The 15,729-nt window shown below is 32.4% G+C and overlaps 1 protein-coding gene across 1 annotated transcript in view; it reads left to right on the plus strand.

Moving 5' to 3' along the window:
• LOC106458785 (glycine receptor subunit alpha-3-like) overlaps positions 1-15,729 on the plus strand; it is a 31,218-nt gene that overhangs the window by 11,235 nt on the left and 4,254 nt on the right. The window contains exons 4-6 of the mRNA XM_022385392.1: positions 4,888-4,955; positions 10,787-11,013; positions 12,905-12,987. Of these exons, the coding sequence (XP_022241100.1) occupies positions 4,888-4,955; positions 10,787-11,013; positions 12,905-12,987 (378 nt within the window). The remainder of the gene's footprint in view (positions 1-4,887; positions 4,956-10,786; positions 11,014-12,904; positions 12,988-15,729) is intronic.

Below are 15,729 nucleotides of genomic sequence, written 5' to 3' on the forward strand. Positions count from 1 at the left end.
TAAGTAGCGTGTTTTGCTCAGAAGTTAGTATTAACTGTTAAAATCTAGAAAGTGGTAAAACAAATTTTGTTGGCGTTGGAGACAATCGTTATTAACAATGTAAGAATATTTAGATTTTAAATACGCACTTGATTAACTCTTCAAGACAATTTTGTACTTTTGTGGTAGGCCAAGCGCAGCTAACGGTTAACGTGCTCGGACTGTAAAACCAGAGATTCGTGGTTCGCGTCTCAATGCCGCAAAAAGGCGATTTGCACCTTGGAGCGATGTGTGTGCTATAATATGATGGACAAACTTAATTATTCCTTTGTGATCAAAGAAATAGGCGCAATATGTGTTATAAGTGTTGGTAAAACAGTATGTGATAATTAGTCTGCCAGTTCAAAATTAGCTTCGGTATAACGGTATATAATAATTACTCTATTAGTTCAAAATTGGCTAAGGTATAACAATATGTAATAATTAGTCTATCAGTTCAAAATTATCTGAGGTATAACAATATGTAATCATTAGTCTACCAGTTCAAAATTAGTTAAGGTGTAATAATTAGTCTATCAGTCCAACATTAGTTTTGGTATAACGGTATGTAATGATTACTCTATTAGTTCAAAATTAGCTAAGGTATAACAATATGTAATCATTAGTCTATCAGATAAAATTTAGCTTTGGTACAACGGTATGTAATAATTAGTCTACCAGTTCAAAATTAGCTACGAATATGCGCATTTTTTGCGATTTTTTTTAAAACTAAGCCTTTTATATTCAGATATATTTCTGCAAAACCCATGACGGATAAGCTTGATAATCAATTGACGCAGTATAATTTGTTTATTTTGAATTTCGCGCAAAGCTGTGCGAAGGCTATCTCTGAAATAGCCGTCCCTAATTTAACGGTGAAAGACTAGAGGGAGGACAGCTAGTCTCAACGAAAAGTGGGATTGACCGTCACATTATAACGCCCCCATGGCTGAAAGGGCGAGTATGTTTGGTGGGAGAGGAATTCGAGCCTGCGACTCTCAGACTACGAATCAAGTGCCCTAACCACCTGGCCATGCCGCGCTGTGACGGAGTAGATAATTAGGCTTCTGAAAAATGACACTTCAATTGATTAAGTCTGAAGTTGTACTTATCAAAGTTAACTAGGTAGAAACTTTTATAGTTTTGTTTTATCAGTTTCAGTTAAGTTGATGTTTTAGTATTTTGCATTAGAAGTTTAACGATTAATATTATTTGCTTTATTTATAGTTTTAAGTTTGCAAAGATCGGGTCTTTTTTCGAGAACCTGCGATATTTGGCAGACTACATACACGTTTCTTTGTCAAATTTAAAATTTCTGTTTTGAGTTTTTTTTCAGTACCTATCCATACCAGCTGCGAAGTTTTCCAATGAAGTTCCAATTAATCAGTTCCACTTTTCAAGGTGCTTCACGGAAACCCACTTAACCATTAATGAAGTTATGTCAACAGATTACATATTACCGGGTCAACATTAATAGCGAGTATTGCAGTCTCACCAGAATCACGGTCGTGAAACATTCTGAATTTTCAATAATTAGTTCATTTAAAAGATCCCTTAACAACACTGTCAATAAAATTTATTCACTTGTCTTCTTTTTTTATATAACATATAAACTAAGCAATGAGCATAGTGGCATGAATGAAATAACGCTAATATTCATTGATCTAATTTACAATGAAATTTTCAACTAAGTAAGATAGTTTTAGCAAACTCTCTTTGTTATTTCCATAAGTGTCTTTGAAACTGTCAGTGTTACTGATAATTATAACTTTTGATAATTATCACTTTCAGAAAAATATAATTTGAAGGTAAATAATATCGCATATTTTCTATATTGACTGTCAGAAATTATGATTTATGAATCATAAAAAGTATATATTTGGAAGTTAAGCTCGTGGTTTAGAAATTACAATAATTTTTGGAAGTCAGTTTAACCATAAATTATTTTGTACTTCTCTGTTATTAAACGCGGACCTCATAGTAACACGTGATACCCACATTGACATTAAAAACAGGAAATAGAAGTATCGTAATCTCCCACAGGTGAAGCTCTTAATTAAATACGCAACAATGAGGTATGCTGATGATCTAAAAGGATAATTACTCTTTTATTCTGTCAAAATAAATCAGAGATGTAAAAGCAATCCAGTTATTAAAAAGTTAACACTGCTACGGGTATTCGCTTTGTAATTTGGCTCTTATATTTTCAACCGACTGAAATATACGCTGGAGAACAAAACGAGAAGACAGTTTTTCATCTTCTTATATAGAATACGTTTAGGGTCTTCAAGTACCAGTGCTTATACGGAGCTAAGTTGCCTTATATAAAACATATTAAAAATGTTTTCATTTTTTTCTAAAAAGCACGATTTTCAAAATTAATTTCTAAAAGTTCAGACAGATTGTCAACATTAATAAAATATTATTATACATATCTTCAGTATTAATTTTAGATTAAAATAAATAAAAAAGACAAGTTTCGTACCCATTTAAACTTTGAATGAATGATTGTGAATTTTATGAGTTTGTTTGTTTGTTTGTAATTAAGCACAAAACTGCACAATGGGCTATCTGTGCTCTGCCCACCACGGGTATTGACACCAAGATTCTAGCGTTGTAAGTCCGCAGACATACCGCTGTGCCACTGGGGGCTTTTATGACAGAATAGTACGTTTTTAATATTCTCCAAAGTAAAAAAAAAAAAATGAAAGTTTGTATTCCAATTACAGAAAGCTGAAGTAATTAATGCAAGTTTTCAGGTCATTATTAAGCATTAAGATAAAGCAAACTAAGATGTAAAAACCACATTTTGATTTGTCTGCGCTAGCTGGCCCTAACTTCGAACTAAAGGATAAGAGGGATGGCAGCTAGTCAACAGCAGATTTTGGGTTATCCTAATCAAATAGCGTGATTTAACTGTCACTGTTATAACGCACATACGTCTATTTCGTGTAGCAAAATGATGCAAACCATAGAAACTCCGATCCACAGTCCATCACGCTAACTCCTAGGTCAACCTCGTTCAAAAACTTTAATTATTTTTCACGTTATAAAAGTGTACTACCAGATGGAGACTCAGTGAACCTCAACTTCCGTTCTTGAGTGGCGTATGCTATTGAAATACGAAATAATAATAATAAATGTTCGCCAGACATAAACGTCAGCTGAAACCTATAGTTTCATTGAAATACGAATTTCATTTCTCTTTTATGTAAAAATTGTATGAAGATTTTAGAGAATAACCAATGAAAGCATTGGAAGGGAGTGTAGTTAATTAAATATTCTACATCCATATTACTATCTATGAAGATAATAATGTATTGTTTCATAATTTGGGTACCTTAGCTTTTAGCAACATTTTCGGCTGTAATCTCAATAATGTATAAGGAGGTTCGACCAACTTAGGAGACTTAAGTTGGGTCTAAGTTATGATTTGCTTCTATCTAGAATAAATCATGTGTAAGCATTATTCACGCGACCTCGTGCATAAACACACTGGTGCACGAGCTCGAATGTGAATGATTAAAATGCGACTTCAGTTTTTCGATTTTTTTTTCTAAATTTCATATTGAGGGTCCATTTTTATCGAACTTTATATATAAAACGACCCCCAGGCACAAGACGTCCATTTTTTTCAATATTTAAAAAAGGCTATGTCCAATCCTTTTTTAACTAGTAACGAGATTTGTAATAAAACAGGGTTAATTCTTAAACATTTTGCTTTTTATGACACTCATCCTTGGGGAAAACCGCATCCAAAGTTAAAGAACCTGTCTTACTTCACATTCCCTTACTGTTAATATAAGTAAGTTTAAAAGATATAATATACTATAACTTACTTTTATTAATAAATCTTAGATTTTCTAGTCACTACTAATACGACATAAATATATAAGTAATATTGAAAAATGGGTTTTGTAAAAAGATCGAAAAGTAATAATCTAAACATAAAATATAGATCATTCTAGCTGTCTTAATGAAAATCTTAATGAGGGCTGTTTATATAATAATTCTGTTTACATTTAATAAGCCGGTGTTTAATTTAGATAAATAAATCATGGAAGTTCTAGAAAGTTTTTTTATATGATTTTAAATTAAGTTTGTTCATTTTCCAGCGTACTTTAAGATCTGTTATTTTTTTAGCGAAATATAACAGAAAAAAATTGATAGAACTACGTGTTTCAACTTTTCAAACTCTGTACGTTCTTACCAACTGGGATTTATTGATTGATATTTTTCAAAGAAAGAACTCAGTAGAAAAGAATGTTATATCTTTGGTTACTCTTGATAATTTGTTTGACACGTAGAAGGTTTAAGATAGACGTTCCCTTATATAAAAATAAAGTTGTTGTTTTTCTGATAAAAACTTTATTTTTTTATTTTTCTACACAAAAAAAACTTGTCTTTTTTTTTTTTTTACCTGAAACGCTTCAGATTTTAAGTTGTTTTTTATATTCAAAGAAAGCTCAATATCAGTATATAATATTTCGTGTGTTTTTTTTTTCAGATGCTTTATGTGAATTTCACCTTCTCAAAAACTATTTTGGTAGACTTGAATATATGCATTTAGTTAATTGAAATTAAAATCTACCTTTGATTGTTCCCTTGTCATTCAATTTTCCAAATAAACTATGATAATGAATGAACATTACTAAAAAGTTAGCTTTAAAAAAAAGATAAAAAGTAAAGTTTAAAATTAGCCTTGTTAGTTTTCAAATTGTATCATAAAAAACTTTAAAAACAACAGTTTATAATTTGTTACTTTAAAGAAAACATATATTGGATATTTTTCTGTGATTATTAGAACTTTTATTTTAAGAAAACCCACTTATTTCTGCGCTGATGTGTAAATATTTCTTACTTATTCAGGCGAGCCTACGGTCGTACGTTTTCACGTTTGGGTATTAAATTTAGATTCTATCGACGAAGGCTCTATGGTAAGTTTTATATTATCACTCGATCGTAGTAAAATGTGTTTAGTACTATTAGTCTGGAAAACAGATTAAGAAAATAAAGTGATCTATTGATAAACAAACAAATTTAAATAAAATGTCATCTCTTTCTACATATTCTTCTAATATTGTGGGAAAGTTAAACCTAGTGGTCTAGCTTCTGTTACGTTATTTGGTAAAATGTGAACGTTAACTGAAAAATAGTGTGTTTGTAAACACTGGTGATATTTAAACTCTATGTCATTTTAATAAGACCAAGTAGAAAATATACACAATCGCAAAAAACGACAATAAATATTTCCCTAAAAATCTGTTTAAAACACTTCTTTTATGGGTTTCTAATTTAATTTGACATATTTGTCTGCTAAACGTTGTCATTTTTGTGATATCTTCTCTCTTGATCTACACAGCAATCACAGTTAAATAAGTATTAAATATGTCCGTTATAGTAAAATAGGGGAACAATTATATTTGCAAGACAAGTGACACATTAATTAATTATATTTCTTCTCAATTAGAACATTTTATTTACGCGAGTGTATAAAACCATATGATGTATTAACAGAGTTGTCGAAGTCAATCAAGTCTAGAACACTCGTTTGTTTGGTTATGAGAGATATGCACGTGTCTCTAATTGCTCAAGAGGAACAAAAGTAACGTAACCTGTTTGTCTTTAGCCTCCACTGGTAACCAAAGCAAAGACACATAGATTATGTTCTTTCATTTCCCTTGAGTAATTAGAGAAACGTGCATATCTCTCATGTCTTTAGCCTTCACTTGGTAACCAAAGCAAAGAGACAGATAGAAAATAACCTAGTTATGAATGTGGATATTGATAGATAGACAGAAGAAGGATACATAGAGACTCGTGTAAAGGATTTCGGCTTTTATCTGTCAGAGTGAAATGCGGCGGGAGGAGAGAGGAAGGGATATATGTTTGGTCTTTTATAATGCGCGAAGGACAGTTAAGTTAACAAATCTGTGTGTTTCATGACAGAATCGATAAATAGGTATGTCGAAGTGTGCATGAAGTAATCGATCGATCATGTGTAGAAGCTGATCAATTGATTGGATATAACTTTATATAAGCTGGAGGATGTGAAAATGGGCGATCTGGATGGCTAGTGCGTGAGTAGACGCGAGTCGAATTAATAAATGAATCAATCATTAGGTTGATAAGAGTAGTGTAAATGTTTGTTGAATAGTGATTTATTAGTTGGTTTTATTTAAAAATTGGCCCAGTGACTTGGAAAATGAAAAAAGATGTAAATAATTGAATGAAATGGGCAAGCATCCTAATATATAAATAATATACCCAAGTACCTTAATATATAAACAATATACATAAACACCTTAATATATAAATAATATACAAAAGCACCTTCATATTTCAGTAATATACACAAGCACCTTAATATTTCAGTAATATACACAAGCACCTTAATATATAAATAATATACACAAGCACCTTAATATATAAATAATATATACAGGCATCTTAATATATATAAATAATATACACAAGTACCTTAATATATAAATATACATACAAATCTCCTTAGAAACCGTAAAAACTAAAATAACTGTTTAGGTAAAAAACAATTCCTGATACACGAAACAAACTCTTGCAAGTAAATGAAGTTTTTCTTTGTTTTGTTATCATAGAAAATAGCACGACAATCCTTAAATTCGGAACGGAAGATATCTCACCAGGATGTATATATGAGGCACTAAAACGTCATAAAAAATAATGTACATAATTCTAGAACAATAGCTTAACTTTTAGTTAGAGGAAACACCTAGGTTAAAGTTAGTGTTAATTTTTAGAGGAAGAAGAACACTGCTAACAACAATTTTCTGGGCTTACTATCTGAAATGACGGCATTTCTTCGTTACTCTGTTTTCAAGAATGTGAAAAATACCGAAGAAAATTTTCAAGAATTTCGAGAAAATAGAAATAAGATATGGCCTGGGTCCAGAAAATTAGATATTTTTTATGACGTTTCGCTTATAAGCCTTTTTCGAAAAAAATACTTTTATCTCAAGCAAAGAATCTTAAAATTGAAGCACGGAATGTAAGGATAGAGCTAAAGATGTGAACAATAGCATGCTACCACAATGATGATCTCGTGATGTGAATAGTAGCATAGCATGCCACAATAATAACTATCTCGTCACGTGAATAGTAGCGTGCCATAACAACGATGAGAAATTTTATAGGTTGGAAAAATACTTTTAGAAAATTAATTATAAAAATTGACGAAATAAAAATTCATAGTTTGGTAAAACATATTATCGTAACATAATGAACAAATAAACGATAATCAAATATTGTTTTTATATTTATGCCCGTGATACAAAATACATTTTAATGTTTGGTTATTTCTAAGAACAAAGCTATGCAATATATTATTTGTGTTGTGCCTAATGCGGGTATCTAAACTCGATTCATTAAATAGGTTATATGTGCTGTTATAAGTCTTCAGACTTACCATTGAGTCACTAACGTGAGTTTTCATTTCAGCTTCAACATAATTTCATATTCTTTAGTGAGTATCGTCGCTTTAAACAAATCCTCGCCTGATATTGCCTGGACGATGAGGTGTGAATTTACAAAAAATAGGAATAACACGAAATTTCAGATAAGCGAAGTCTGTAGATACTTTTTTTTATCTATTATTAGAGTGTCTAGAAAAGCTAATTGCATAGGTTTTTCAAACCATAGTTCCACACTCCAACAGTCAAACATACTTCCACACTCCAATAATCAAATCATAGCTCCACACTCCAACAATAAAACCATAGCTCCACACTCCAACAATCAAACCATAGCTCTATACTCCAACATTCAAACCACACCTCCACACTCCAAGAATCAAACCATAGCTCCACACTTCAAGAATCAAACCATAGCTCCACACTCCAATAATCAAACCATAACACCACATTCCGACAATCAAACATAGCTTCACGCTCGAACGATCAAAGATAGCTATATACTCCCAAAATCAAATTATTTTACTGAAATTACTGTTCTTTGAGCTAAATATGAAAATATATTAACTTCAATTTAATGTTTAAGAATAAAATCAAATTCCGAAAAAAAAGATTAAAGTAGAAATTGTCATGATACTTTCAAAAAAAATCTGACTTATATGCACCTGAACTACAGACAAAACTGACTTACATACACCTCGACTACAGATAAAACTGATCTACGTACACCTGAACTGCGTACAAAACTGATCTATGTACATCTGAACAACAGACAAACTGATCTACGTACACCTGAACAACAGACAAACTAATCTATATATGCATCCGAACTTCAGACAAAACTGATCTACATACAGCTGTGCTAGAGAGTTTCCAAGCAATAAATAACGTGTTGTTGTTTTTTATTTTTCCAAACTGTGTCCAGGAAAAAAATTGATTTACTGTATCAGCAGAAAATACTGAATGAGTTTGAAAACTTTACTAAAAACGTTTCAGTAAATCATTGCTTTAGTACTATCTATAAACGATATCATCTTAAATATAATCATCTTCCTATTACTTATTTTTCAACACAAATAAACAAAGTAAAGTTCACTGTTTTTCTAAACGGCAACAAATAGTCACTAGTCAAAAAGGACAAAATATAGCCCGTGTTTTCTTTAAGGTATAGGTGCTGTTTTTATATTGAATTATGGTAATTATAATAGAGTTAAGATAAGCACGATAAAACTGATATTGACACGGACTTGATTTTTTATAGCTTAAAGTGTGTAAAGATTTATCTATTTATTTTTACTTTTTGTGACTAATTTAGTGAAAACAACATTTCAAATGTTGCCTCTGAAACCGAAAACACTGATGCATGTTGTGAATTCTATGTCAGGGGAAATGTTGGCCTTGTGTTAGAGCTCTGTGTTAGAGCTGCAGGTTACTTATAAAAGTAACAGTCATTCTCCTTACATGGTTGTAGGGTGCTACTGACCCGTCTTCTCTCTGGTCAAAAGTTCAAAATTTGGGACGGCGATAGATAACTTTAGTAGCTTGACCATAAATACAAGATATAAATATAAATACTATACATGTGCTGGAGATTATATATCAACACATAGTTTTACCTTAGTGACGTATATCTAGAATACGATATTATTACTGTGATGCAGACTCAGCTATTACCAGTTCTACGTTCATCCCCATGTTTCAAAATAAAATCTTTAATTGTGAGCCAAAGGAATAATGTATTGCAAAAAATGTAATTTTTTTCGAATTCGTGACACCTAATATATTGTCCCCCGTTGGGTCGTCGATAAGTTTACGGGCCCCCCAGTGGCACAGCGGTATGTCTGTGGATTGACAACGCTAGAAACCGGGTTTCGATATCCGTGGTGGGCAGAACACAGATATCCCATTGTGTAGCTTTGTGCTTAACTACAAACAAACAAATAAGTTTACGGAATTACAATGCTAAAATACGGATTTCGTTACCACACAGTGAACAGAGTACAGGTAGCCCATTGATTAGCTTTGTAGCAAATCTAATATATTCTAATAGAAATATCAATTATTCGAAACGGAAAAATATATGTATATAATAATTCTAACAAAAACAAATACACACAAAATATTTGGTCATATACACCTGATAGCGAAATGTTTTTACAGGAATTTTTGACAGATCTGCAAGAAAAGTTTTTTTTAACCAAAAGTAATTAAATTATTTAGTATTTATAGACGGAATAAATATAAATTCAAATGTTGTGAACTTTATCATTTGCAACCTTTCTCTTAATACAATACACTATATTGTCCGACTCTTCTATAAGTAATTACTTTATAAAAATGTGCCAAGAGTAGTGGTGGCGGGACGACCAAGGGAAGATAAGTGTTGTTTTTTCTTCTCTGTTTCTAGAAGATTACAGTTGTAGCCCTTAATTTCCAAGTTCATTTTTTAATGCGATATATATATAATACTCTTGTAAAGTTGGCTCTCTCGGAATCCTTTGGGAAAACAGATTGTTCCCAAGCTTATTAAGAAATAAAACTTTATGATATAACAATAATACAGAAAGCTTAATTTCATAGAATATTCTAGATCCAGCCAAATCATTTTCTACAAATTGCTTTTCTTTCAGGTATTAAAGAATGGACAATTTTATGCTAACCTAATCATGATTCGAAAATAAACAAAAACGATTCGTTCTTACTCTTTAGGATCTTAACTTGTAACATAATTATGGGAATACAGACCATGTGTTAAATATCACACATAACAATTGTAATGTCTGAGCACTAAAACATCCTTGTTTAATGAACATCACGTAGGATTTCAAACATTCCAATCAAAAAAATAAATACCTCGAGAGTTTATTAAACAGAAAAAAGCCTTCCTTCATCAGGGACAGAATGGAAATGAAAAAAAAAGGATAGCAAAGTATAATATAAGTATTAGCTCACTTATCTTAATATACAAGCTGAATCTCTTAACTTACTATCTCATGTTATAAGTTCTCACTAGTTCTCAATAGTTTGCATGATTTTATAGCCTAGCTTATTGTTTGCCGTTTCTGCATGGTTTTCTTGAATTCTAGTGTTTTATTCTTGTCAAGGGAACAATCAAAATATATCACAACTATGCAATCACGCTAGTTGGCCACATTTAAGTTACATAATTACAAAAATGACCAATAAAGTTTTATATTGTAGAATCATGCAATGCATTTCAGTTTGTCTCAAAACAGAATTTAAAAAATATGCAGAGATTCGCAAAACATTTGCGGTCAAATAAGTATCTTTATTGCAACAGTACTTATTTATTTCTCCAGACCTACGTAGCAGATATTTTTATGTCCCAAAGTTGGAAGGACTACCGGCTGAAACTCCCTGAAAACATGACAACATATTACCGTCTTCTGCCTGTAAGTTGGTTAAAGCAAATGTGGAGACCAGACTCGTTCTTCAAGAACGCCAAAAAGGTCACTTTCCAAGAAATGACCATCCCCAATCATTACATCTGGTTATATAGTGATAAAACTATTCTGTATATGGTGAAGTAAGTAGTTTTCTAACTGTTTATAATATCGTCGTAGTTAAAAATATACAATTATTTGACAAACGTCTGTGTCAGTTATATAGTAGGAATTTGGAAGAAGTACGTGTATGAGTGTGCGCACGCTTATAACTTCTCATCAAATCTGGCATATACCAAACACTGGGTTGATTTTAAATACTGGCTCATAAGTTGATTATCACGCTTTAATACTCTGTTACATTCGTCTATTTTTTGTTTATTTTTCCGTTTGTTTGCTGTGTTCCCCGTGGGGAATCGAACCCTAGATTTTAGCGTTGCAAGTCCATAGATTTACCGATGTCCCATCGAGGGACTTACTTTTTCCAAAGTATTAATATTCCTTAGTTGCGTACATGCTAAAGTAGTCTTTTTTTTTCACCACGCAAGCAGTATGAAACTCCCTGTTTAACGAATCCAGCGTCATTGTATACCAACAATAACATAGTTACAGGAGGTATCAATTGCTTAAGACAAATGTACAGAAATTCTTGCTGCGGATTCTGTTTGGATGTTGTTAAGCCCAAACCCATACAATGGGCTATCATTATTGTATCTACCGCCAATACTGAACCTTGATTTTTAGCGTTGTATGCTCGCAAGCTTACCGCTGAACCACGTGGATATTTGTTGGGAATAATTAAAAAAAATTCAAAAGTTAAACTAATATTGTACTAATTAACTTGCAAATATTTTGATATCCTCAAATATATAATTGAGCGTGACTCAGTGGTTACTGTGTCAGACTACGGACCTGTGAGTCCAAAGTTCGCGTTCCGTGTTACCGAAAAAAATAATAATGGCCGTGCTCCGCACTTTGAGACTATGGGTTTGTTATAAGGGTGATGGTCAAACCCACTATTCGGTCAAACCAGATTAATCTAAGGGTTGGAGGTGGGTGTTATTAACAGTCTGTCTTCTCTTTAGTCTATTATTTCCAAATTAGAAACGGCTAGCGCGGATAGCCTTTGAGTAACTTTGCTCGAATATCCGAAAACAAACATTAAATGTCAAATTTCTACTGAATCCCTCCACACACAATATTCTGTTTACGATAGCCAACAGAGATGCTTGTTATTGTATTAACACACAAACTATCCAATAAGTTTCCCTGTCTTATAACTAGTATTGAATAGATTCATCATTATGGTATATAATAACATAACATAATATTTAGGGACAACAGGGGACCTACTGATTCATCTGGGGTGTCCCATACAGTAAACTAAACTAAAACTATTTTAAAAAACCTCCAAGCTTTTAGAAAAATATTATCTTGCCCAGTAGGCTTATCGTTCTTTACACGTACATTTTTTTTTAACAAACTCAGAATTAATGGGGCTCAGCATGGTTATGGCGCTCGCCTCGCAATCTGGCAGTCGCGAGTTCGAATTTACGTCCCACCAAACATGCTCGCCCTTTCAGCCATGGGGGCGTTATAATAATCTCACTATTCGTTGGTAAAAGAGTAGCCCCAGAGTTAGCGGCGGGTGGTAATGACTAGCTGCCTTCTCTCTAATCTTACACTGCTGAATTAGGAACAGTTAGTGCAGATAGCCCTCGAGTAGCTTTGCGCGCAATTCTAAACAAACAAACAGAATTAATGGAATCATCTTGTTCGATCTTGTTTCCATCTATCATTTATTCAGGATGAGGAATATTGCTTAAATCTTTATTAGGAAAATCTGAAGAAAAAAGCAGAATTCAATAACCTAATCATCAGATATGAGTCTTCCTCTATAATCACTCAAAGCGTTTCTATCTATCTACTGTTCATCAATTTCAGAAAAACAAATAAACATGATTTAAGGTTGTGAATGATACACTTTCACTGTACTTACGTAACCGAGATAATCTTATTTTATGTTCATTTCAGACTCACTCTTCTTTTATCTTGTGCTATGACTTTTGAAACGTATCCTCATGACACCCAGACTTGTGCTATGAAGATTGAAAGTTGTAAGTAATAGACGTGTTTTAATGTGTTACTTGGCCTTGAGTTTAAAAAATGATTTATTTATATAATTTTAGCTTCTACTCGTAAGATAAAAAATGTCATTTCACTTTATCTTTCTTTTTTTTTGTCAATGTAAGTCAATTACGGTGGGAATAAAAATATCATTCGACGTTTCATATCGTAAAAGCAAGCAAAGAACCAACAATAAAAAACACCATCGCCGTTTAATACAGCGTTATTTATCATATAATTGATACATAAAACCGTCGGTTCTTGGTGAAACTCTATAATTATAGAATTGAGGAAAAACAAGACAATTGTACTTTTCACAAGTACATCGCTTATTACGACCGTGATGATGTTTTTATTAGCGAAACCATGGTCGTAATAAATGATGTATTTGTGAAACGTACAATATCTTGTTTTCCTCAATCCTGTTATTTATCATATTTTCCAATGAAGAAAACAAAATGTTCCAACAACAAATTATTTGTATATTTTCTTCTATTAATATATTTTGAAATTTAGATATATATATGAAACTAGAAGAACACACACATATATATAATGTTTCAATTTATTAAAAAAGTAAGCACTAACTATATAACATTCTCTTTTATTATCACATTCATTATGGTTACAGTTTGAAAGTGCATTTTTTCTATAAACTTTCTTCATGTTCTATATTGGAAAAGGAAGTTAAAATTACTGATAGACCAGAAAATGCCCCACAGTGGCACAGCGGTATGTCTGCGGACTTACAACGCTAGAAATCGGGTTTCGATACCCGTGGTGGGCAGAGCACAGATAGCCCATTGTGTAGCTTTGTGCATAAATTCAAAACAAACAAAACCAGATAATATCCACTTCTTTCTTTATATTTATTCACACCGGATATGTTCAACCTTTCAGCCGTAGAGACGCTATAATGTGATGGTTAATCCCACTATTCGTTGATAAAATAATAGTCCAAGATTCGACCTGTGTGTGGTGTTGACTAGCTGCCTTCCCTCTAGTCTATAACTGATAAATTTAGTGCGAAATTTAAAAATAAGCAAACTTTATATTTAGACTTTTTCAAACATTTACTATGTACACTTAGATCATAAAAGAAACTAAGATATATCTATATACGAATGTAAGCAAACTGATAAGTTCAAAAATTATTACATTAAGTTCCAAATCTTTGTTAGTAATGCAGTCACGTAAACAATTACATCTACTTTATTGTATTGACTTTTAACTAATTAATAGAAATGGGATTTTATATGTTTTAAAATATCAAGACATGCAAACAGTTTTATTGCACCAACTAACTCCATTGTTTCTATAGGCACATAAACGTTGTTCGTTTTGTTGAATTTTGCACAAAGCTACTAGAGGGCTATCTGGGCTAGCCGTTCCTAATTTAGCAGTAAATGACCAGAGGGAAGGCAACTAGCCAACATCACCCACTCTTTTCTAATAAATAGTGGGATTAATCGACACATTATAACACCTCCGCGGCTGAAAGGGCGAGCACATTCAGCGACGAGTTTCGATCCCGCGATCCGTAGATTATGGGTCGAGTGCCCAAACCGCCAAATCATACTAGGTCCGGTAGAATAACAGAAATAGTTATAGAAACATACAAACACATATAGTAAAGACACAATCAACAACTTATGTCGAATTTGTTAAAAGTACAAAATATTATCACAGAAAATACAAAAGAAAAGCGGATACGTTGTCCAATCTCTTGATATTCTATATTTTCTTCACACTAAGCATTACAGCTAACTTACATGGTAACACTCAATCTATCAGTGTTGATTGTGGAAAACTGTTCCAAGTGTCCTGTACTTCTTTCCACAGTTAAACCAAGTTACTTATCGTCTTTGATCTTTTTGTGCTTAACATAAGTTTATACAAATTCAATGGACTTCGTGGAGGCCCTGAGAGAGCTCTGAGTGTCCATTTACTTACTTAATTTCCGTTAAAATGCTCCGTTCCATTAGTCCTGTGCTTGGGAGAATGGCATAATAGATCAGAATTTGCTGTAGGTGTCAGCAATCAAAGTGACATCAAATGTATGTGGATTACCAACACCTTTGGCTGAGAAAGAGCCCCAAACTTGTATTGATCCCTTACCATGATTTAATGTGTAGGATGTGAATAAATATGATACCATTCTCTTCACCGTTGAACAAACTGCCGTTGGTTGTTGTCGAACAATTAGAATTTAGATTCATATGTAAAGAGCACACAGGTCTAAAGCTTTTATCTTTCCACTGTTTGTGAGTTGATGCACATTTCAACCTTTTGGTTTTAATAACACAGACCTGCGATTGTTTTATTGTCTTGAAATCTTCACATGATCATTTTCGAATTCCTGTACGCTGAATCCGAAAATGATATCCATTTTTCTCCATCACATACAGATTTTTCACAAAACGTCATAACGCAATACACAAAAGAAAGACCACAACACGTAGTTTTGAGACTAAAAGACGTAGATTTCACTAAAAAAAATCAGGATGAATGAGGATGCATATTTGTTTGACATCAATGTTCTTTTCATTTCTTCAGTTTGTGTATTTTTGTTAACAAACATACGAATAAAAAATGTTCATTGTGGTAAACGAACTAATAATTTGATCTAAGTAAGAGTTTTCTTTTACTTCCCGGTTTGTAAAATATCCTTACGTGATAGAAAAAAAAAGTAATATTATTTTCGAAATCTGCGTAGCTGAATTATGGAAAAT

This window comes from Limulus polyphemus, unplaced genomic scaffold (genome assembly GCF_000517525.1).
Source record: "Limulus polyphemus unplaced genomic scaffold, Limulus_polyphemus-2.1.2 Scaffold24, whole genome shotgun sequence".
Classification (NCBI taxonomy): domain Eukaryota; kingdom Metazoa; phylum Arthropoda; class Merostomata; order Xiphosura; family Limulidae; genus Limulus; species Limulus polyphemus.